The sequence below is a fragment of the Eulemur rufifrons genome, chromosome 7 (genome assembly GCF_041146395.1).
Source record: "Eulemur rufifrons isolate Redbay chromosome 7, OSU_ERuf_1, whole genome shotgun sequence".
NCBI classification, from domain to species: Eukaryota; Metazoa; Chordata; class Mammalia; order Primates; family Lemuridae; genus Eulemur; species Eulemur rufifrons.
In genome coordinates this window covers 86,300,533-86,325,856 of record NC_090989.1, presented here as the reverse complement: position 1 = coordinate 86,325,856, position 25,324 = coordinate 86,300,533, and the positions used below count along the sequence as shown (strand labels likewise).

Below are 25,324 nucleotides of genomic sequence, written 5' to 3'. Positions count from 1 at the left end.
GGAATTAAAATTAGTTTTATTCAGAAGTTTTATCAAAGACTATAGACCGAGGCCTAGAATCCAGGAAGAGTCTTTCAGAGAGGTTCTGTCAGATTCCTCCAAAAAAATGTTTTAGTTTATAGCTTAAGTACAGGCAGTGAAGATTCAGTACATGCAAACTCACATCCAAGTTTGGGTGTAAGAGTGTATCTGGTTATAGCACATGGGGGCATAATCGCTACCCTTGGCAGGTGTTATCTTACGTGTGAGAAAAGGCAAGGACTAGGTTCATCTACCTTTTAAGGAATATAGTGACTCAGGCAAGAGATATGGGGAGCCATGTGCTGTGTTCTATTTTGTCTTCAAAGCATCTTTTCTGAGAGACCTGCACATCGTCACAGAGTCAACAGCTTTGTGAAATTCTGCTGGCAAACAGAAATGAGCAAACCTGGCTTCTTATGTTTGCTTATTTGTCTTGCAACTTAGATTATATATTTTTTCAAATTGTGTTTTTTATAATATAATACTTGTTGCTTAAAATGAAAAGCAAATAATAATTTAGAGAGAAAAATCAATTTATAATCATGTATCTGTTGTTAAATTTTATTATATTTTCTCTCTCAGATGTTTTCTCAATATTTTTCTCAGTAAGATACTGTCATCCATGTAAAACCAATAATTTATAACCATGCTTTTTCTTCTCCACTCTGCTAACTTAAAGCATTTTTGCTGTTGTTGTTGAATACCTTCTTCCACTCATAATCTTTGGGTAATCCTTGATAGATTCACATATACACAATAAAGAGAACCTAATCTCTATTTTGTTGGCAAAAACCATAGTGTCTGCAGAAATAATGTGGCATAAAGAGTTCAACATATTATTTACTAGTTTTTGTCTTATATTTATGTAGGAAATGTAGGAAAACATTGTTTAAAATGTTATAAAATCATAACTACCATGTAGTTCAACTTGGTTATATTAATAAATTGATATTTATTAAAAACTTTTGATTATGCTTTCTTTTCAATCACACCTGCAAAAGAGGGAAGAATTTCACTCCTAATAAAAGAGATTTTGTTAAAAGGTGTCTTTTAAGGTCAGTCCCGTGACCCTAATGTAATCATCCTGGATGAAGCCCTGGCATCAGTGACTTTTGAGAGCTCTCCAGGTGATCCTATTGCTCAGCCAGGATTGAGAAACAATGGTTTTGAGTCAGAAGAGCAAGTGGTGTGGAAAAACAAAACAGACAAAAAACCCATATCAAATCTAAAATCTGAGAAATTTAGAATTACATCACATTAATTGGAAACTCAAGTGCAACAATACTAAGGAGTTTTGCCTAAGGTCACCATGTCAGTGGCAAAGCCTGGATTAGAATTTTATCTTCTGATTTCCATTGCTACCAGAATATGTAGCCACTTACATGTCATGTTCCACAGATGTTATTAGTTTTGTTTATTTTTTTCACTTAATGGAAGATACAATTTCCAACTTCAGAGTGGACTATGGGCTAATTTATGAAAAATATCCTTTTCAATTAAAATATTTTTCCCCTTTTAATCTTTTAAGTAAGGTTAGTTCCACTTTCTCCTAAATCTACGTTTTCTATACTTAAAAAAATTCCAGAATATATAATTTATTACAAGCAGTTCATCTGCAAAATGTGTCCCATATCCAATGCTTTATTGAACAGGAAATCTATTCTATAAAGAGAGAGAGCCTGCGGTGCAGATACAAGAGGTATTTTTGTTCCACTTTTCTTTTTATCTTCTCTCCCAGTGTTTCTTTCTCCTTCATGCTTCCACAGACTTTGGCATACTCCTTGAATGCAAAATGAGACAATCCTTTAAACAATTTTATAGCAGTTGTGGTCGGGGTGTGAAATTTGGGAAACAATGTCTTTGAAACCTAGGTTGATTTAATAATATTCTAGGCTTTATAATGGATTAAATTCACAGAAACTATAAAGATCTTTTATTTTTCCATCACAAGTTTACTGATTGTCTTTTCTATGCAAAGTGTAAATTGCTTCCAGAGTGGCATTATAATAAAAGTAGCAAATGCTACCATTCTGCCACTATGCCTAGCTTAGACTTTGTTTATATCATTGACTATTATTTCTAAAATATTTACAAAACAAAATAAATGCTGTGTGTGCCACCATGCTCTGCCATCACAATAATACATATACCCCAAAAGATAATCCTTTTGATCCGAGACCCCATGTGACTTGGTTTTTCTAGTAGTGGTAATTGTTTATACTGAGCCATTTTCCTGTGTTGAGCCAGTTTCTCCTTTGGGCCCCAGTGTATAATTTCAAGGTCACTAACCAGAAAAGAAATGTTTTCAGTAACAGCCCTATTGGTCCACATGGGGATTGAACCCTAACTTTGGTTTCACTGTCACAATTCAACTGAACCCTGACAGTAGGGAAAAAATTGTGTAGTCTAAAACATTAGAAGCAATGAAAAGTGTAAAAAAAATTAGAGTTTTTAAGGATATTTTTCTCTTTAGAAATTATAATGGTTCCAAAAAAGGAAACATGGTTTCAGATTTTCACTGAAGAAAATTAAGCTATATATAGTATACATGGCATTAACTTTATTGAAGACATGGAGCATGTTCTTCTTCTTTCCTTATTTTGAATCTTTGTACTTTACTTATATATGTGAATGGGTATTTGTGAGTGTGTATATGCTTCTTCCATTTTGAGTAATATTGTTACAATAAACACATTGCCAGAGCTCATATTTCTATTAATCTCAGCCTTTTTTTGTTTCATTAAAGTATGTGAACAATAGGCAAAAATCTAGATGCTGCACAGCATAGCTGAGGGAAAACTGACTTACACATTCCTCACTTCCCCATTTCTCTTCCAACTGCAAGTCATTTTTTTGTTGTGAAAGACCGGTAGTTTTGACTGGCAGTTTAGGAAGTTAGCTGGTGATAAGAAATGGTAGTATGGTGACTAGAACAAGCGCTGCTGTATTAACAAGGGCCTCAGAGTCTGTCCCTAGTGGTACTACTGAGTAGTTCTCCTTATACTGGATAAATCGGCCACCTTCTTTATGACACAGGTTTTTTTCAGATATAAAAAATGATTCACCTAATTCCTAACAACTTTTCCAGCCCTGAAATACCAATTCTAAATTTGAGATAGGGAGCTGAAAATCAATTGCTAAAAGTTGTTAATAAGCTTGTATTTGTTGAGATTTTATTCTTATCTATTTATTATGTTAGGGACTCGAACATACATTATCTCATTTAATTAAAAAAACAAGGAAAACAGAAGATTATGCTGTGCAAGTAGATTTTTACTAGTTTTCTTAATAAGTTAGGAAGTGAGAGTTGCTCTGTAAACAATATACAATCTGATGGCATGTCATTGTAGAAAGGGATAATTATATGGATAATGACTAAAATAATCATTGTTCAACTGGATTACATGTTTTGGACATTACCAAATACAACTATGTAAAGAAAATTCCGCTACTGCAGTCAGGCTAATGTAGGAAAAGAGCCTTGTTTTGTAAAAAAAAAAAATTATTTATGATGAATTTTGCTATAAATAGATTTTTATACCCATATTCTGTCTGTGATAGTTTGCATTATTGAGCTGTAATGATGAAACACATTGACAATTTTTAAGTCAAATACGGTTTATTTCATGGCTGTAACTGCTTTAACAAGTATCTTTTCCAGCATACACTCATAAAAACTGTAAAAACTAATACTTATTTTTCATTTTATAACCACATTGTGCCCCAGACATAATTTATAAAAGTGATAAATATATATGGCTATGAGTTTCTGTTATATTTTTTGGAGTGAGTTTATATGCACAAACTATTCTGAAAAAAATCTTTCAAGTCCTATACCAGTGTATAGTGCCTAAAGTTATTGAATCTTGGAACTGAGATGACATTGAAATACTCCAATCAAGCTTCCTTACTAGCTGTTTAAAACCTTGCAACATCTCCCAGTTATCTTCAAAATAAAGTAAACCAAATCCGTTGGCATTGCATTAAGATCCTCAATGACCCTCCATTATCTCATGTCCTTGCCACTGCCCAACTCTGACATTTTAGCCAATTAACAGCAAACTCAGAGTATCCATCTTCAGAGCAGGGTATTCTTCATATGTCTCCTTTTGTACATGCTTTTCATTTGCACGAATATGCTGACCACTTTTCTTCTGACTACATTTTACCTCTCAAGATCAAGCTCAGAAAATACTTCTCCCAGGAAGCTCCTTCCCTGAACCCCTAACCCATCATTTAGGATTAGCGTCCTGTGCATGCTTCTATTTTATCACTTACTTCAAGTAAGATTTATCTCTTCATATGTGCATAAACAAACATGCACATATTTATATAATGCATGTTTTTTGTTGTAAAAACTAAAAATTTTGTTAGTAGTAACAAATCTATTGTTATTATATACACACAGGTGTACGTACTTAAGTAGATTGTGTGCTTAAGCAAATTATATTTCTCCTCTTTTTGTCACACACATACATACATTTATACATGTTTTTGTGTACTTATATATTCATATCTTTCTTGTTTGTCTGCCTCACAATGTCAACGACTGTATTGTATTCTTCTTAGAACATGTACAAGTAATTGCCTGTGCTTTAATAACATTTGTGGAACTGTCACAAATGAAGAAAGAAAGGATGAGAATATTTAGGAAATTTTTCCATGGTCACAAAGATGGCTATACTTTGGTCACAGGATCTTATGCCCTTGTCTTCCTGCTTACCAATCTTACAATGAATTATTATTATTTACTATGTTGAATTCTTAATCCTCAGATACTATAAAAATATTCTAAAATATTTTGGGCATGATTTTTGAGTGATAAAAAAGCCATCTTTTTCCTTTTTGTGTGGAATTTTTGACCATGTGTGATTCTGATAAAGATTCAAAGACAGTCTATTCAAATAAACATATTTATCAATGTGTCTGAAATAATACTAAGCACTGGGAATATAGAATTTAATAAGATCCACTAATATAATAATAATAAGTGGTAACATTTATTGAACAGCTATGTGCCAGCTACCATTCTAAGTGTTTTGCTTTTTGTTTTATCTCATTTGATGATATTGACTAATGTTATATAACTATGATTAATATAGATATTATTAAAATAGAATATTATATAAATATAATAATAACAATACACAATAGTAGTCTGAGGACATTATATCAAGATTCCAATATTATACATGAGAAACTGAGTGTCACAGAGCTCAAGTGACTGATTAAAGTTACCAATGGTGAATAGCAGAGCCAGAATTCAAACCCAGGCCCAAAATTCTTACTTAATGCTGCTTGTATTGAGAGGTTGGTTAGAATTCCTGCCCTTCAGATTTTGTTATTCTATCAAATCACAATGGAATAACTTAATAATTGTATAATGTGATGTGGTACTTCAACTGGGACTCTTTTCCAAGGGCAAATTATAAATAATTTCAAATGAAATTAAACTTGAATACTCAACTTTTCTAAAAATACCTTATAAGTGTGAAATTTGCTAAATTATAAATAACTTGAAAGAGAATTGAGTCATTTGTAAAATGTTGGTCATAAATTTAAAAAGAAAAAAGAAACAGTTTTCTTTTTTTTTTCAACTTGAAATCCCCCTTCAATTGATTCATAAATCAATTAATTACCATTGAGAGACCTGAGGGCAGCTAGAAATTGGGTCCAAATTAAAAAAGAAAAAGGAAGCAATTTGTTTTAAGTCTGCAAGTTTAATGTTCAATTGAAGTTTAATCAGAAGTGACCCAATGTTTGAAAAGTAGAACATCAATATCTTTTTAATTTCACTGTCATTAAATGAGGGCTGAGGAAAATCGAAATAACTGATTATTCTCAAATGAAAATTAAGGAAAGATGCTATCAGACATCAACTAAAAGCATATTTTCTTTCTTTATGTTTTAATTCCCAAAGAAAATAGTCTGTTCTATGTTGGAGGTTGGATAATTCTTTGAAGTGGAGCTTAGCAGAATTTTTAGAGACACTTGTTTAGAGACAAAGGTAGCCATACATATTTTATCCACTGGGACTAAAATCGTGGCTCTTTTCTTTAACACCTATTTATTCAATTAAATGGGATTTTTTTTCTTTAGTGAATTGCAGAATTAATTTGGTGCCTTTATTGATTTCCAAATGAATAAATGGAAAGAATGATTAAAATGAATGCATTTAGCTAAAGGAAAGCATTGCCACAAATTAAAGATATTCCAGAAATCATTCTTAGTCCTTAAAATTAAATCTATCTGTACTCCCTGGGATACATAGGGAAATAAAGACTTTTATTTAGCCTTTAGTAAGTAGTAGCGTGAAAAGAAATATTAAATGCATATATAATTTGCCCAGGGACATCTGACTGTATTCATGTGAAGCAACTCCTATGTTATTAAATGAAATACCAGTGGGGTGGGCTAGAAAAGGAGAAGGGGAGCAGGTGGGATGGATTTAAACAACCAGTCATTTCTAGAATTGTGTCTCTGATTTCTCCACAATTTTACCTACATTGGGCTTAGTCTTTGACAAAAAAAATATTTTAAAAGAACAATAAGAATACTACAATGAATGGTAAAATTACATGTAGACTAATGTGACAGGTGTAATTTCCCTAGGTGTTTTCACCCAGATTATATAATAAAACATGAGGTCACGACTATAAAGGTAATCTCCTCCTATTCCTAGCCAGAGGACTTTGAGGGGTTACAATGTCTCTCCCAGGATTTGACTAATGTATTTGTTTCTTTTTAACCTGATGTTTAGATTCTTTTGCCCTTAACTTTAATACCTTTAAATCCCCCATTTCTTTCACAGTTGATTAAATGCAGCCCTGAGAAAAGCACTGACTGACTGTTCAACAGAATGCTTTTCAAGGGGGCTAACAGGCTCTGACCTCGAAGAAATGCTATTGTTAAACTGACTTGAGCCCTTACCAGAGAGAGAAGGTTTTACTAAAGACCACATTAAAGTCTGGATTCCTTATTATTGAGAAAACATCTTTTCCCCCCAAGATCTAAGAATACCATGTTGTCTTTTTTTTCATTTTCTACCTTGCAACTTATTTGTGTAAGTCCTACATTCTCAATGATACATAAAATATTAACTTTGTTACCATGCCATTGAGTGTGGCATCTCTACCCTCTGTATAGCCAGGATCCTCCAGCAGAGCTGAACCAGTTATAATGAAACATGTTAGCAGAGTTGATAAATAGCTGCAGCTCTGACCCTTTTGAGTGTCCTTCCATCATCCCTAGCGTCTCCTCCTGGACCCTTCTCCAGGAATTTAGCTGATTGGTTGTTAAATAATTTTAGAATCACCTATTCATGCATCTGATATGCAGGAAAATATTTATCTCACAAAAGAAAGGAGGCAAATTAAAGAGAAAAAAACCCTCAGCTAACCATTCAATGACTTGAAGTTATGGTACTAGCTCCTTTCCTTAACAGTCATTTTAACTTCATGTGAACATGGAGATATCTTTATTGCCTAACTCAGTAGTTAGTATAAGGATCCAAAATATTTTAGGGAGTTTTAGTTTCATATATTCTGTTTTAAAAACTGAAATATAATACTGTAGTGCATGGATTTAAAATTACTGAAGAAAGGATGAGTTTCCAGGCTAACAGAAAATCAAGGCAAGTAAAGATTTTAAATTACAATATTACACAATTTAGTATTTTATTCATATATAAAAATTATATGAGATGAACATGGATTTATTTTTTCTCATCTGAAATGATTCTCAAAAATATGTGGATAAATACTATACTATATTATAATTTGTATGCTATGTATTATAGACAATGTATTTTATAATGGTTAAGAGCATAGTTACTGTCTGGGTTCATTTTCCAACTTTACTGCTTGGGCAAGATATTTAAACCCACTGTGCATCAGTTTCTTAATCTATAAAATGGGAACAATAATATTTACTTCATAGAGATTTTATGAGGATTAAGTAAGCAATGTGTTTTATTAGCATTGGATACTATTCATAATATGTAATTTTTTTTCAATGCATGTTACAGAACACAAAGATTGATGTAATCTCCTGTCCATTAGGATACATCTATCTATAGATATTTTCTTTGGAGAATATCTATATAGATGTCTTTTGTACATAAGTGATATTAAAGAGATATACAATACCCCCACATCCCTCCCAATACTATACCCACAAAAAGTAGGCATGTAAGAATCTTTTAAACAATTAAGATTTTCAATATTTATTTTTAAATGGTACTTGGCTTAAAAATGTTCAGGAACGCTGCTTAAATTACAAGACATCTTTCACTATCAGAATATATTTAAGTGTTGAGAAAGTTACAGCCTTCTACTAAGTAGTATTTACCATAAATATTGAAAACTCTGTTAAACCTCCTGCCAGTAAGAAAATCTGTATTATCTTGACATTTTTCTATGTACCTATTACTTCTGTAGAAAAGTGTTTCAGGTAAGTGTTTTGTTTATTTTTATTGTTTTCAAGTCATGAAACTGCCTCCTAAACTTCTAAGGCTGTATATTATTGAAGCAGTAGAATTGCATACTTGGATACAGCGTTGTGTGAATGCAAGTATAAGACTTAAGTGACCAAGACTGAAATTTTATTTCTGACAAAGTATGCAATTATGGAAAATTTGCATAAATTTACTGAAAATTAATTTTTTAAATCTCTAAAACTGGCATAATGAAAGTCTAAAGCATCAGTCCCCAACCTTCTTGGCACCAGGGACTGGTTTCATGGAAGACGATTTTTCCTTAGACATGGTTTGGGATGGGTGAGAGGGATTGTTTCGTGATAATTCAAGTGCATGACATTTACTGTACAGTCAAACCTCTCTGCTAATGATAATCTGTATTTGCAGCCTCTCCCTAGTGCTAGCATCACCCCCTCAGCTCCAGCTGAGATCATCAGACATTAAAATTCTCATAAGGGGTGCACAACCTAGATTTCTCCCATGCACAGTTGACAGTAGGGTTCACCCTCCTATGAGAATCTAATGCCACCACTGTTTTGACAGGAGGTGGAGCTTATGTGGTGATGCAAGCAATGAGGAGCAGCTGTAAATACAGATGAAGCTTGGCTTGCTGGCCCACCACTCACCTCCTCCTGGGTGGCTTGGTTCCTAACAGGCCACAGAGTGGTACTGGTCCATGATGTGGGGGTTGGGAACCACAGGTCTTCAGGGGTCCCCAACCTCTGGTGAGTTGTATAATTATTTCCTTATATATTACAATGTAATAATAATAGAAATAAAGTGCACAATAAATGTAATGTGCTTGAATCATTTCAAAACCACCTCCCCCTGCTCCCCTAGTCCATGGAAAAATTATCTTCCATGAAAACAGTCCCTGGTGCCAAAAAGATTGGGGACCACTTGTCTACAGGATTTAGTAAGTGCTGTTCAGATTTTAATTTTTTTAGGACACATGAAATGAATCATAAAATAAAAATGCTGAGATTGACCTAGAGTGCCAACATAAAATTTACCAAGTACATTGGATAAAACAAATTAAAAAAAAATTACTTCCCAATTTGTTTCATAAAAGGAAAGTATTTTAATATCAATAGACAGTTGAAAACACAACTTCCAGGAAAAAAAGACAGCTCTTTGATTAGAATATATTTAGTTTTATGAAAAACATTAACTTTGTGCACTATTACTATTTTTCTCACTTTGTTGTGTACTGGACCACTCTATGAACTCGCATTTAATGACTACAGGATTAAATGAGAGTGAGGCCTTTATTCGGATTAAAAACCTACCAATGAGTAAATGTATTTCTTTAAGCAAATTTTTTCACTCTTCCAAGTCTGTTTCCTTCATCTGCAAATTGGGAAAAATAATACCTTTCTGACAAAATTTTTATATGTATTGAAAGTTCTAGGCATTATTTTAAGAGTTTTATATATATTAACTTCTTAAATCCTTATGATGAGTTTATTAATATGAGAGTTAAAATTATTATACGCATTTTATAGATGAGAAAGCTGAGCCACACAGAATTTCAGCAACTTGCAATATACCAACTATTCATAAATATTGCTAGACATTTGTCACTTGCATAGTATCAGGTGCCAACATGTTGATTGACTCCCCCATTTATTTTATTGGAAATTAACCAACAAACAAAAACCAAAACAGAGTTCTACAGAAAATTTAAGGGATAGAATATACATATATAAAAAGATGAGCTATCTCTATGACTTATTTGTAGATTTAATAACTCTTTACAGAGTTAATGCCATGAGATCTTAGAAGTTGTAGGGAATGATAAATAGTACTTTGGACATGAGTTCAGTGATTTATTAAGTCAACTTAGTACAACCAGTCTTTCTGGAGCTCCTCCTCATTTGCTTGATCTTTATGCCAGGCATTGCCAAATGTACTCTTCTATTTATAACGGCAGCACAGATATGGAAACATTAACAAATTCTAGTCACTTGTTTTACTACATGGAATAATTAACATTTGTCAAGCAAGCTTAATAGTTTGACAACACATCTATTCATTTAATCTTAATTATTCATCATCAAGATACTAACTGAAGGCATTTATTACAAGATGCTCTCATTTGTGAAATACTCTAAGAGCATCTTTTATTGTTTCTTTGTAGTTGTTCCTGAGCTTTCCCAGCCTTCTGATATGTCTAGAAAGTGTGATTTCAAAAAAATGACAAACATATTTCATTTAACTAATGATACGTGGTCTCTATATGGGTAGGATAAACACACATTTAGTGATTAAGACAAAATATATAAGCTTGAAAAAAGTCTAAAATATGAATACTGGATCCTATGAAAGTATTTTCTTGGCATCTAAGTACTTTAAGACTAGAAATACATCTTGATTAATTGGAATATTTCACATTTTTAAAGTTTGTATTATAATTATTAGCCTCATTTTAAAAGAAATGACAAAATGTTTAAGAAACACACACACATAAAGCTGATTTCTGGTATTGACTTTCCAACAACTATTTTGTGACTTTGTAAAATCATTTATTCATTTAGATTTTTCATGTTTCACTTTGTACATTTGGGATGAACTAAGTTTTCTACTGTCTCTTCCGGGTCTAAAATGAGGACACTAAATCAGTATGAATAGAACTATAAAGGTGCCTTGATTATTTTCAATAAAGTCAATACGATGGACTATCCTAGAACCTGAAAAAAATAATTGTCATGTAAAAAGGAGTATATTCAAAAAATAATGTGCTAATATTGTTCCACATTTGACCCTTGGATGGTTATACTTCTATTTAAACTCCACATTATCTCAGGTCTTCTTTACTTTAAATAGTGATGAGAATGTTATGTCTCAAAAATTATGACTGTAATTATCTTTTTCCTCAGTCCAGCACATTATGAATGTCAGTGCCATTCAAAGCCCGCAAGTGTTTTAATTTCATATATTAAATTTAAGTAATGATGTGTATGTTCTCTGATTACAGCAAGGAGAATATTGCAATGAGGAAAGTGCACATGGGATTTTTTAGACTTAATTTTATTTAGCCTAAGCAGGGAGTCTTTGATTATATCATTTAAACTGTGCATAGGTTTTTTGCTACTATGGAGAGCAGACTAAGGCTCAGAGGAAATTGAAGCAAAAGGTGGGGAGATGATCCTTGTTAATTTAACCATACAGAATCCTGGGCTATGAGTAACTTTGGCAGTAGGGAGGTTGCATGGTATAGGAATGAAAATGTAGGCTGTGGAGTCAGATAAACCTGAGTTTCTACCACTATCGAGATCATTATTGTATGACCTCAATAGCTGGAATTCGTTAGTTTTCATTTGTAAAGAGAGGGTAATAATAATTCCTATCTCATAGCTATTTGTGTAGATTAAATTAGATAATAAATGTAGAGCACTTACCCTGGTGCTGGTATATATGTAAAGCACTATAATTATTCTGTTTATTCCAGGCCATGCTTGTTGAATTCAAACTATAGAGAAGGCATGTTCAGGATGTTTTTCTCTAGTTCAATTCCCACTAAGGCTACGTGAACCAAATAGTTCAAATGATCATTTTTGAAAAACATGCAAAAGGATATATTTTGGTATGGTGGTCAGTTGGAGTTTAGTCAACTCAATCTAGTCTAGAACTTAAACATGACCCTCAAATCTTTTTTTCTTTACCTCTGTGTATGTAAAAATACTATTTCCCACCATTTTACATCTCATCCTCATTTCAACATCTTTATTTCCATTGGCTCATCTACTTACAGTTCTGGTTTTCTTGGTACGGTTGTTTTGAGCTTTGAATTTCTTTTCTTTAAGGCCATCACCCATTAATTTCCTCCAAATTTTCTTGTATTTTAAAAATCTGTTTTCCTCTTCTGGGTACTTTTCTCTCATGTTAAAAATATGTACATGTCAATTCTGTCTTAAACACAGTAAATCAACTTTTTGTTGATTCTTTAACTCTCTTTAACTAATGACCTAGTTTTCTAACTTCTCAAGCTAATCTTAATTCCTACAAAGAATAATGTATTCATAGTTAATGGCTTACTTCACCTCACATTTATTTCTTAACTCATTGCATTCTGTCTCCCGCTTTCACAACTTTATAAAAACCTCTCTGACAAAAGGCATCAGGGATCTCTGAAATGTCACCTCCACTGGATAATTTTCATCTTCATCTTACCGTATTTCTTTGCAACCTTTGTTGCATTGATTTCATTCCCAGACAGTCTCTAGTTGTTTCACTTCTTGAAATCACCCAGTTCCTCATACACTTCTCTGATGATTCCCCCATAACATCTTCATGACTTTGTTTTTATCCTCCTACCTCTTAAATATTGATGCCACTCAGACATCTTGTTATCTCTCAGAGATCTGTACTATACTCAATATATTTCTAAGTCTACATGTGGTATGCATTACATTTTATCTACCATGTACATGTTTCTCAAATTATTATTAGGTCTCTAGTTTAGAATTTGGTCTTAAACTTCAACGGAGTCACTCACATTATAGATAATTTCATTTGAATGTCCTACAAACACCTCACCTAATATGTTTAAGATTTTCTGCCCCACACCTTCATGTGTTTCCATAATTTCTAAATTAATGAAATTTTTATCTATTAATTCTACCAAATCTAGAAGTACTTGCAATCTTGACTCCTTTTTAAGACTCCAACATCTAATTAATTACCAAATACAACTAACTTTATCTCTTAAGCATTTATCAATTTCATCTTCTCCTATTTCTAATCCCACTGTCTTAGCTTAGTCTCCTTTCTGTCTAAACTGCCACTTTCCATCATATTTCTGAAGTTTATCCCCCATGTATGTATCAGTATGTGCTAAACTCAATGTACACCTGAAAATATCACTTGCTCCACATAAAACCCTCCAAAAAATTTCTGCCACCTATAAAAATGATTCTCAAATTTTATTTTAAGAGTTATACATTTTAAAAGTGAAATTTCACAGAGAGTTCAAAATAAAAAGACATTTCTAGTAATTTCAATTTCATAATTGTAACTCTCTGTCACATAGAAAAGTAATTCCTGACAAGTGTGATAAAAGTCTAACACATTTATTCTTAGAGTAGTCCTTTCCTTCTTTCAGAGTATTTGTGTATGCATTTTTGTTTGCTTGTTCTTAATATGAACTCTCTGAGGTGGGAAGGACAGGTATATCTGCATTTCAACTTTATGGATAATGACACTAAGGTTGAAAAATTAAATGACTTATCCAAGGTTGTCTGGCAATTTTAGATTATTTTAATAAGAAAATTATTCCAGATCTTAAAAAGTTCACAGTATAGTGAGAAAAACAGAAATATAATACAAACACAATGCAATAAGTGGTGAGTAAAAGTAAATATAAAGTGATGAGGGCACGTTGACAAGAGAGCAATTAGTCTAATGGATTGGTGAGGATGAGAGAAAACAATTATATTAAGAATCCTGGTAAATAGGTAGGAGTAGGACATTACAGGCAGAAAAAGAAATAGCATAAATAAAGTGAAAGAGATGTTAAATGTACATGAGATTCAAGATTTGGTGAATACCCTGCCGTGACATATGCAGAGACTATACGGAAATGGTACAGATGAGTTGATGGGAAAGAAATAATTGTTTAAAGCCCAAAGAAGAAAGAAGGATTGGGATTTTATTGTAATGTGTCATACTAATAAGTGTGAGCTTTGGCCTTTAGACAATAGTGACCATAGTTTGGGTGAAATTAATAAGTAAGTGGACTATGGCAACAGATAAGAACTTGTGGAGAGTTACCCAACTGACTAGATTGGAAGGAAATTGGCTAGTGCATTATAGGGTACAGAGGGTGAAGGAAACTGGAGTCAAGGATGACCTAAAATTTCACAGTTAGGCAAAATAGAGATATGCTATCATCCAAGATAGTAAAAGAAGACAACAATGAAGGAACACATTATCATGGTTTGGGACATGACAAATTGATGCGTCTGAAAGGTCTCGTAGACAAACAAAAATGGTAAACTGAGAACAGGGATCATGACCAGAGATACAGATTTGCAAGTTATCAATCTGAAGTTGGTGGTTGAAACCAGAAAAAGCAGACAAAACCACCTAGGAAGCCTGTGAAAAGAACGTTGAGGTTAGACCACCCAGAAACAATGTAAAAGTTCAAAAAAGAAAAAAAAATCCAGTTACAGGTAAATAATAATAACATGCACATGAAGAACCAGGAGGGTCAAATCATGGGTTTCAGGCAACAGAGTTAAAAGAAGAAAAGTGTGGTAAACACTGTTTAATGTCACACAAAAAACCAGTAAGTTAGAAACTGTGGGAGCCAAGTTGAATTTCATAACAGATTCTGGATAAATGTTTATTATCAATATCCCTTCTTCTGTAATATTCTTATGATCTCCAAGTGGCAGACATTCAGTGTTACGTTTTCTATATCTTGGCTTATATAAGAATTGCTTAATTTTGATATATCAATAATTTTTTTTGAGACAGAGTCTTGCTCTATTGGTTGGGATAGAGTGCAGTGGCATCAGCTTAGCTTGCAGCAACCTAAAATACCTGAGCTCAAGTGATCTTCCTGCCTCAGCCTCCTGAGTAGCTGGGACTACAGGCACATGCCACTAGCCCAGGCTATTTTTTTCTTTTTTTAGTAGGGACTTGCTCTTGCTCTTGCTCTTGCTCAGGATGGTCTCAAACTCTGACCACAAGTGATCCTCCTGCTTTGGCCTCCCAGAGTGCTAGGATTACAGGTGTGAGCCACCACATCTGGCCTATCAATAATTTTTTTAAACAAAAGCACTTTCTAAATGTTTAATATTGCTTTACTTCCCTTTCTTCATCTACATACTTAAGACATGATTAAACAGCCATCATTTATAGTCAGCATAATAGCAGTAGAAAACTTTCAGAAAACAGATATTCTTTCTTTAAATCTTTTCATTATTTTTTACATTAGGCTATATAAATACCTGTTTATTAAGCATGATTGTTGTATTCATATGTATATGAAAAAGAGTGGTGTGTTGTCTTAAATTTTTGAAAGAAGTGATATTTGATCTTTATGTGTCCAAATCAAATTAGATTAAACTTTATATGCTTAAGGACCATGTCCTGCATTTAGTGAAGCACCTGTCACATAGTGTTAAATGAGCATTTTTTAATGGTGAATTAAATGAGGCACTGAAAACAAAGACTTGTATGTCAAGAGATACATTAAAGGAGCAAGAAAAGGAAGGGGATTACATTGGAGAATAAGGAACGTATTTATAATTTAATATGTTCTGCCACTAAATTATTGAAAGTTCAATTAAAATATCATTAATTATAACTTCCAACTTACATTTTTATGGGATCATTCAATTTGAAGCTAGCTGATATTTTACCTCTGCACTATTTATGAAGTTTTGTTTTTCTGAGTATACTAATAAGGTAAAACTACTCCAAGAAGTTTATTTAAAACTACTTGTAAAGCAAACTTTTAAAGACTTCAAAGATTAATTATTAAATTAAAATGAATGCAACAAATTATTCATGTTATACTTTTACTAAAGTAGATTTAAAGTTATCTCTATTTGGAAAAATAAACATATCTTGGTGCAAACTGTTTATTGTTTCTTATAGAATCATCAATTGTCTCTAATTCAACATCCTACCATAATCAGAAACCTTCTGTATAATATTCTTGACAAGCCTAAATTACTTACATTACCATCACTATCATTGCCATATCATCATTTATGATATTTTTTTTAGCAACATCAACAATGCCATTGACATAGTGTCTCCTATGTGTAAGACATTGGATAGTTCACTACATCTCTGTGAAGAATGTATTATCCAAGTTTCTTAGATAAAGTAACTAATCCGTTGGAGAATAATATACTTCAGATTATTAAGGGGTAAACCCAAAATTTTTACCTATGTCTATGTTGACTGCACAAAAATACCTCCATAAAAACCTGATATTTTCACTTGATATGTAAAAATAAGTTTATTGGGCATATTGCAATAAGGGAGAATACCACCTTGACAGAATGTATTAGTTTGGTAGAAACTCTATAAGAAAGCACTACAAGCTGGGTAACTTCAACAGAAATTTATCTCATCTTTCGTTGTGTTGTCAGGATTAGTTCCTTCTAAGGGCTTTGGGAGAGAATCTGTTCCATGCCTCTTGCCTAGATTCTGGTAGTTTTCTCATAATCTCTGGTGTCCCTTGGCTTGGAGACGCATTACCTTACTCTCTGACTTCATGTTCACATGGCATACTCCCTGTGTCTATGTTTATTTCCCCTTTTTATAAGGACACCTGTTGTATTGGATTAGGGACCCATGCTAATGCAGTATGACCTTACTTACATAGTTACATCTGCTATGGAACATTTCCAAATAAGGTCACATTCTGAAGTAGCAGGGGTTAGGATTTCAACATACTTTCAAAAATATCTTTGAAATTTTCAACTTATTTTTCAAGTTCTGACTCCCAACACCTAACGTGGATACCTATGTATGACAATAACCTAACTAATTTTTGAGGGAGACAATTCAACCCATAACACCAAGTCTTAGCAAGTCCTCAAAATGAAAAAAAATTAGGAAAGAGTATTTATAAGATTTTAAACCTAGGTTGTATAACTTTTATAGCGACTCTTACAAAGTGGAGTACTGGTTGGGCCTGAGCAGGGTTTCTAAAAAATTAGTTTTACATTGGTTGGTAAAATGAAGAGACGTACACAAAACATGTTTGTGATGATAAACAAATTGTTAGTCTTGGTAGGTATGCCCTTTGGTTGATTCATGGTCTTATTCAAAATTTGGGCATATGTTGAATCAAACAGCTAGGTTACTTTTGCTTGATCTCAGAATTGTTCAAAATAGGGAGGGAAGAGTATATCTTGTCACAGAATTATTTACTATAAAAAAATTGGAATTGTGTTGGTTTCATCTTCATTTGTATAACTTCAAAGCCTTTCAACTACATCATTCTAACTTTCTTCTCTGACAAGACAAAGGAAAGAAGAAGAAAAAAACAGAACTTTCTTTTCCATCATTGATATATCCTAAAGTAGTCTGTTATGCTTTTCAATAACTCTAATAAACAGGTTGAAATCAATTTAGATTAAATTTTTTACCCTGTTGCAATCACTGTTGGTGAAGATTGAGTTACATCTCTCTTCCCCATGAGAGTCTTCAAAAAGATTACCTATCTTTCTATAAGTCTATCTGTCCACACACATATTAATATATATCCTGTTCCAAGTCTTCTGTTTTCAATACAAATAACCTAGCTCCTTCAGGTTTTTGAATACAAGCTATATTTATACTGCAAACAGTAATTATTTTCTCTGATGTCAATAATGTTGATAACTCCAATAATATTGTTTTAGATAATAACATTATTAGCATCCCATGTCTTCTTGCATTCTGAGACTTGGCTATACTTGCAAGTACAAAATGAATTAATTAGAGTATCTTTGATTCATTTCGACTATCTTAACACAAGTTTTGATACAATGTGTTACCATTTTGTTGGCAGCATATAAAACCATGTGATAGTTCTATCCATAATATATCTTACTATTGTTTTGAAGTTATTTTGTCAATATTTATAATATCATAAGCATTTTGTCTAGGGTTTTCTAGGTGATCATGTTTATCAAAAACATTCTATTCTATTAGCTGTAATAATACAATATTTAAAATACAGAAGGGAGTTCAGATACAAGTTTTGTAGTCAAGGTGTCTACATTTAAGTCTGCACTTTGGGAAAAAAAGTAGGGGAAATGTCAAGAATTATCTCTTTTGGTAAGAAAACATTCTTTTGTAAATACATATAATGTCAAATGTGTTATAGAATTCTATTCATTTGAATTGATAAATATTCTGTGATGGGTAATTAGATCAGTAGAATGAAGTCCAACAATCAACAGAACCTTTAAAGCAATTTAGAGTCCTTTTGACTCTTCAAAGAAAATTCAATAAGCACTTAAAAAACAAAATCAATAAGGAGTTTTAAATGTTTCTTTTTTGATTTGCTACAGGCTCCAAGTTTTCTCTCCGAGGCTCTTTTTCCTAGACATGCAACAAAAATTGAAGAAATGGATCCTTTTTTCAAACTTCATGAAACTATTACCAAGGTAGGGGACAAATGCATTCATAAACAGGTTGGGAAAGTTTTGTTCTTTGCACTTGGGTTGTTTCCACATCCTTGCCATAGTGAATTGTGCTGCCATAAACATTCAAGTGCAGATGTCTTTATTATAGAATGACTTTTGTTCCTTTGGGTAGATGCCCAATAGTGCTATTGCTGGATCAAATCGCAGTTCCATTTGTAGCTCTTTGAGGTATCTTCAAATTCTTTCTAGTAGGCTGGTCAAACCCTGCCCTTGAAAGGGCGGAGTAATGAGAGAAGCCGCTTTCTGAACTTTCCACCCCCCAGCCGCTTGCCTTTTTTCTCAACTTTAAAATAAGAGGAGCTTGAATTACATTTTGCTTAAAATTCTTCTAAGTTCAAAATAACTGAATCTTAACTATACATTTATTATTCTTGGCAAAATCATCTAACACAAAGCTTATCCCTGTCACTTAATTTAGTTTTTAATATCTCCACCGTCCATTATTATTTGGATGTAGCAAGATAGAAGTGGACCCAAAATACCTTTTTAGTATTCAAAATCTTAGCTGCATTCCTAACACCTGGAGATTATATATATGTGAATATATACAGATGACTATATATGTATGATAAATATACATTTAAATGAATATATATACACAATAAATATATATATTCATTCAAATATTCTTGATACTTAAAGTCTATATTTATTTATTTTTAAACAAAGCATATCAGAATTTTAGAGCAATGGAATAGTAATATTTTCTCCATTTTTTTTGCTGTCCTGTGGATTGGGCAAATCAAGGATTTTTGTGGAAGGGGCAATTTGAGACTGTGCTGACATCAAATATTTAATGAGATGATAGTGTCTAGCATGTGAAATCTCCAGCCAGAGAAAATGCTAGGCTTTTGATTTCAGAGATATAAACACACACTGACTTTAGATGCCTGAGGTCTTGACCACATTTAAGAACCATAACTCCTGAGAACATGTTGGGAAGCAGGAATGGGAAGCAGGGATGGAATAATGGAGCATAGAACGTACACAACATACACAATTAAAAAAACATACACAATTAAACATACACAATTAAACATACACAATTAAAAAAAAATTAGTGTGAAGCAGACAGAAAATAAGGGACCGTTACAGAAAAGATAACAAATTCATTCATAGATATTGGTACATATTTTACATATGTTTTCAAATATATTTGATGCATAAGCAGATATTTAGTTAACTCATTAAGTAGATGTTGGGAAGAATTCTATGTCTATGAAAAAATAAAAAAAAAATAAAAAAAATAAAAGTTGCTTAAGTGCAGAAGGAAGAGTTCTGTGAGATTTTTTATAACCCTATACATTTATATAATGTTGATTCTGGTCCTCAATCATCATGTCTACCTGCACTCAAGGTGCAGACACAGGCCAAAGGAAGAAATTGGGCTTCATAAGTTCAGTCTTGTTTCACCAATTGCAGAACTGAGGAACCATAAAACAAAGTATTTACTTCATTTTACTGTCAAATTTTCTTTTACCAACAGCAAAATAAAATCACCTATTAAATATACAGGGGTCGAATGCATAACTAGGAAATAAGGAGCATGGATTTTAGTTTTATCTGTGCTACCAAATTGTTATTTTATTTGGTAGAACTTTATTTTATTTTCTACATCAAAAAAGAACTCATTGATAATGCCCTTCCTCACTAGGATTCTGTGAAGTTAAAAGAGATGTATGTATACATTTTCTCTAGAAATATAGTATGTATTTAATTAGGTATTATTGACACATTAAAAAATACTAGTGCTAAAATCTTTAAAGTAGGCCCTTACTTGCATTTTCTGAATTTTGTTTTTACTTTACATATATATTTATATCTATAACATAGATATAAAAACATTTAATGAAACTAATTAAGTGTTGAGAATACACTAAGATAGTGTGTACAGATGGAGAATAACACTTAATTTGTGAAGAGTTGAGATCTTTAGAATACTTTGTTTCAGTAAGGATAATAGTGGTATTATCACAGAATATCACATTTAGTACACTTCTATTCTGTATAGTAGTGTGATATTACAGAATTAACATTCAACTTTGAATAAAAAAGCCTGGCTAGATATGAATTCTCAATTCTCAATTATAACAAGATGATATGAATTATGAGAGACACTTGGTAAAATTATGAAGCAAAATTATTATTATACTAATATTAAATCATTTTTAAGAAACTAGAAGTGATTTTATTTCTCCCAATAAAAGTTTGTATTTGGCATACCACCATTGCACAATCGCATATTTTATATTATCTAATTAAATAAATATAATAAATACATAGTTAATATAAGTATATACATGTGATGCAATATATCGTCCTTTCCACGTCAGTCACTCTTTGCATTCTAGGCCTTTGCTATGGATCACAAGTATGTCTTTATGTCAAATTAAATTATAATTCCTATGTATTAGAAAGTTAATAATTTGTGATTGGGGCTTTGCTGAATTTAAATTATTATACAATTCATCCATGTCACCGAAAATCTTGTACTCCCTTAATATTTTGAAATAAAAAATAATAAATAAATGAACTATCTTCATAGGGAGGATATTAACTGTGAGTCCTTGAAGGTAGTTTTTCAGTGTTGTCCTATAGTTCTTTTTGTTTTACTTTGCAAAGTTTGAATTTGTCTTGGCATTTGTCTTTTTGAAAGAAAGCATAGAACCTAAGAAAGTAATGAATGAGGCTCAATATCGATGTCAAAATGTGTAATTCATCATGGCTCCAATGACAGGTGATACAATATAAAGTTGCCCAAGGGTGACATATGCTGTATCAATGTTGAAGATTCTTTTTTTTTTAGCCTCCATAATTACCTTTAAAAAGTAGCATCTGGTTTTTTTTTTTAATTATCATAGAAGGCATAATAATTTCTTCAAAGACTAAACATGAATTAAATACCAATATCAGTTCTAGCTGCTTAATCCTTTAATAAATGAATAAAAATCACCATGGATTCATGTTCTGTAATAGGCTTATTTCTCCTTCTACACCCAGGAATTTTCTGTTATGTTTTAAATCTTCAGCATTTAGCTTATAAATTGTTATTAGTTGTTTAAGCATCCTAGTAGTCTAATATAAGCCAAATATGCAGCAAAACACTTGAAATACAAAGACAATTAATACACAGGAGTAGGTTCAAGGGAATAAACTAAGTAAGTAAATCATTATCATATAGTATGCTAAAAGAGATGATATTAATGTGAACAAAGTGTGGAAGGAAGGAAAATGGAACTTTGCCTCTAAGAGATTTGAAGAATTCACTGGAGAGGTGACATTTGAGGAATTTAAGGAATTTCAACTTTATCTTAATGTCAATGAGTTTCTTTTGACAGTATTTAAAGATCAGGTAGTTGGTGATGGTGTGTGAAAAATAATTATATGTATTTTAGAAAACAGAAGACATTTGAGAGACCATTTTAACACTGAATGACAGGTTATACCACAAATAGGATGTGAAATACAGTGAAGAGTGAAGGATAATTTCAATAGTTCTATCTTAGGCAAAGTTGATATTATTGAGTAATTATTAACTAAATTAGGGGCTGGTTTGGAGAAAGTGATACTGAATTTGACATTGGACGGTGGACTTTTGGAGTGCTCTAGGGTATCTAAGCAGATACATTGAGGAGGCAGTGGGATATATGAGGTTGGCACTCAGAAATAAGTAGGTTCTAGAAATGCACTGTTAAATATAGTAACCACTAGTCATGTGTGGTTTTAAATTAAAAAGAAATTTAGATTAAATAAAATTAGAAGTTCAATTCCTCAGTAGCATTAGACACAATTTACACCATGTATGCTAGTGGCTATTGTATTTGACAGTATAGATTATAGAATATTTTCATCATCGCTGATGATGTAGATGACGTTACCCTGGCAACAATCATGAAGAGGAAGAGAAAGAAAGAGGAGAACAGACTCAGGATAAGGTGTTTCATGCAATCCACAAGAAAAAAACATTATAAGGAGAAAATGTTCAAAAGTATATTCACCCAATCAATTGCTCACTCACTATAACTTTTGAACCAATTACTTGGAATTCTTGACTATTTTCCTCTTCATTTATGCCTTATCTTCAGATTTTTGCTGTATTCAATAAAAAGCTCCACATGGCTTGTTACCTATTTCTTTACTTTTAACAAATGTAATGTCCTATATTTATTTTATATTTGTTTTGTATTTAATATATTTTATTAGTATATTCTTGCTAAAATTCTGTCCATAATAGACACTCAATTAATGATGACTGATAACTTGTATCTAAACAAACTAAACAAAATCCTATAGCTACATTTAAGATGAAAAAGATTTTAAAATAAAATGTGAATATAGGACATTTAGGGTGCCAGAGGAAGATTCTATCTATTATGTTATTGGATTAATAGTACCTTTCATATGGCACCTCAAATGCTCTATATTATATATAAAAATCTCTGAATATGAATGGTACATCCATTGAAACAAAAATGCTTTATATGTGTGGTACCATGGAAACCAGCAAATGACCTAATTCTGCTTGTGAATTTCTTCAAGAAATATGTTTATTCATCCTTTCATTCCTTTTCCCACCTTGTTTAAGAAAAAAAATTCCTTATTTTTAAATTGTATGGGACATACACTATTAATAATATAAAGCTTTCAAAAATATTGTTCTTAAATGGATATACATTTTTCCTGTCTTATGGAATATGTAAACAGAATTTTTTATTAAAATTGTTTGAGTATTACAATATCACAAAGAGAAAGTAGTAGGAATACTATATATTGATTCTCATTATAAATGAGGAGAAAGTGTAACAGTGATATGAAATTTCAGAATAAGGCAATATTTATGTAAAGCCTAGGAATCAAGATTAGTAATTCTTATATAGTTTGTATTCTAGCAAAATAGTTATATTTGCCCTTACTTTATAGCTATAAATTTTAACTCAATTTCACAGTGGTATGAATAAAGGTTATTGATGGTGTCTTCAATGATAAAAAAATTTAAATAATTTTAATTCTTAACCATTTCAGTTAATATTAATTGCATTTGGCTGTCAATCATCCTTTAGAGTTAATTAACCTTGATCACTTTGATTAATAGAATCATATTTGCTAATATACCATTTTAAATACATGACTTGTGAAATATAAACTTGCAATTATTTTAAAACATTATTTAAAAAAATGTTTGTACCAGTTATATTAAGATTCATAGAATGTGACAAAGGAAAACTTAATACAATTTACTCATTTTATAACTATAAAATAGAGAGGCAGACTAAAAAATAGAATTATTTAGTTTCCCTTGAAATGCCATTCTAAGCTATAGCTTTGAAAAATATATCTCTGTAGCCTTATATAAAGTAAGAGAAAAAAGAAAAGGCCAAATATCTTTTATTTATTTTTTTGAGTTTCAAAGGCAAATTGTATTCATTAGGTTAGAATTTCTGATACAGTTTTTTTTTTTTTTTTTTTTTTTAATGCTTAGAAAATCTGGCTATAATTTGTAATATGAAGGAGCAAATCTGAGTGTCTTCCAAGTATCTCTAATGTTGATATATTATTTGGGCAAAATATGAAAATATTGTATTCTATTTAGGAAAGCAAGTTTAAGGATGTTCTTTAGTCTGCATATGTGCACATTTGAGGTTATTCTGAAGCTGTGGATTTAAAGCCTTTTTTTTTAATTTGCAATTTTTCCCACTATGTCAAATTATTGTTACTAGATGCAAATGTCTCCATAGAGATCTATACTTTATATTTTCATGACATGAGCTAAACCAAAATATATCCCAAATATGTATTTTCAATGCAGAGATTGTATTTTGTAATAAAGAATATTTGTTGAAGCTACTCAAGGGAGGTAACTGTATATTAAAACCAACCCCTTATGCTTCGAACAGGAAATATTATAGGTGTGTATTTTCTTCATAAATGCATAATTAAACTCAATATCTTCATTTACTGAAATTGAAGATTGTACTGACTATATTTTCTCTTGCCTAGAGAGGTTTGGTTTATTGTTTTTCATTATACTGCACAAATATTATACTTTCTAAATGCATGCTTTATACTGTCAGTTTATCTTTGTTTTTATTACTCAAAAGTGAATTATTACCCAATAAGTAATTGTCAAAATTTGACTCTTTTTAAACTGAAGTTAATCATCAAAGTAGATATTTTGCCAAATGCTACTTTATACGAAGAGTTATTAGTGCATATTAAGATAGGAAAAAGTAGAAAGGCGGTTATTCTCTGACCATACATTTTTTCTTTTATATATACATAAAGACTTATTTTAACATATATTTGTTACATAATATAAATATACTAGTTGTATAAATCAACAGAAATTTCTGTGATCGCCTATAAATAATGTGACAATCTTTTACAAATACAGTAAAACTACTTCAAAGAAATTTTCACATCTAATTCAGGGAGTATTAGTCTCATTCCATAAAGTAACATTTTTGGTGATAATTGAATTTTATATGCTCTAAATATAAGTCCTTCCTATTTTAAGGTTCTGTCAATAACTTGAAATAGAATATTGATGTTAATTTGTGTATTATTCCATCATTTTGAAGAAAAGACCATCTTTTCATGCCATTCTTGGATAATACCATTCTCAAAGCAGTATAGAAGTACAGAGGCAAAAGGCAGAATAGTGAATGGA

General features: G+C 31.7%; 1 protein-coding gene across 1 annotated transcript in view; it reads left to right on the top strand.

The window, feature by feature from the left end:
• Positions 1 to 25,324, top strand: part of NAALADL2 (N-acetylated alpha-linked acidic dipeptidase like 2) — an 899,092-nt gene that overhangs the window by 702,018 nt on the left and 171,750 nt on the right. The window contains exon 11 of the mRNA XM_069471997.1: positions 18,523 to 18,618. Coding sequence (XP_069328098.1) covers positions 18,523 to 18,618 — 96 coding nt within the window. The remainder of the gene's footprint in view (positions 1 to 18,522; positions 18,619 to 25,324) is intronic.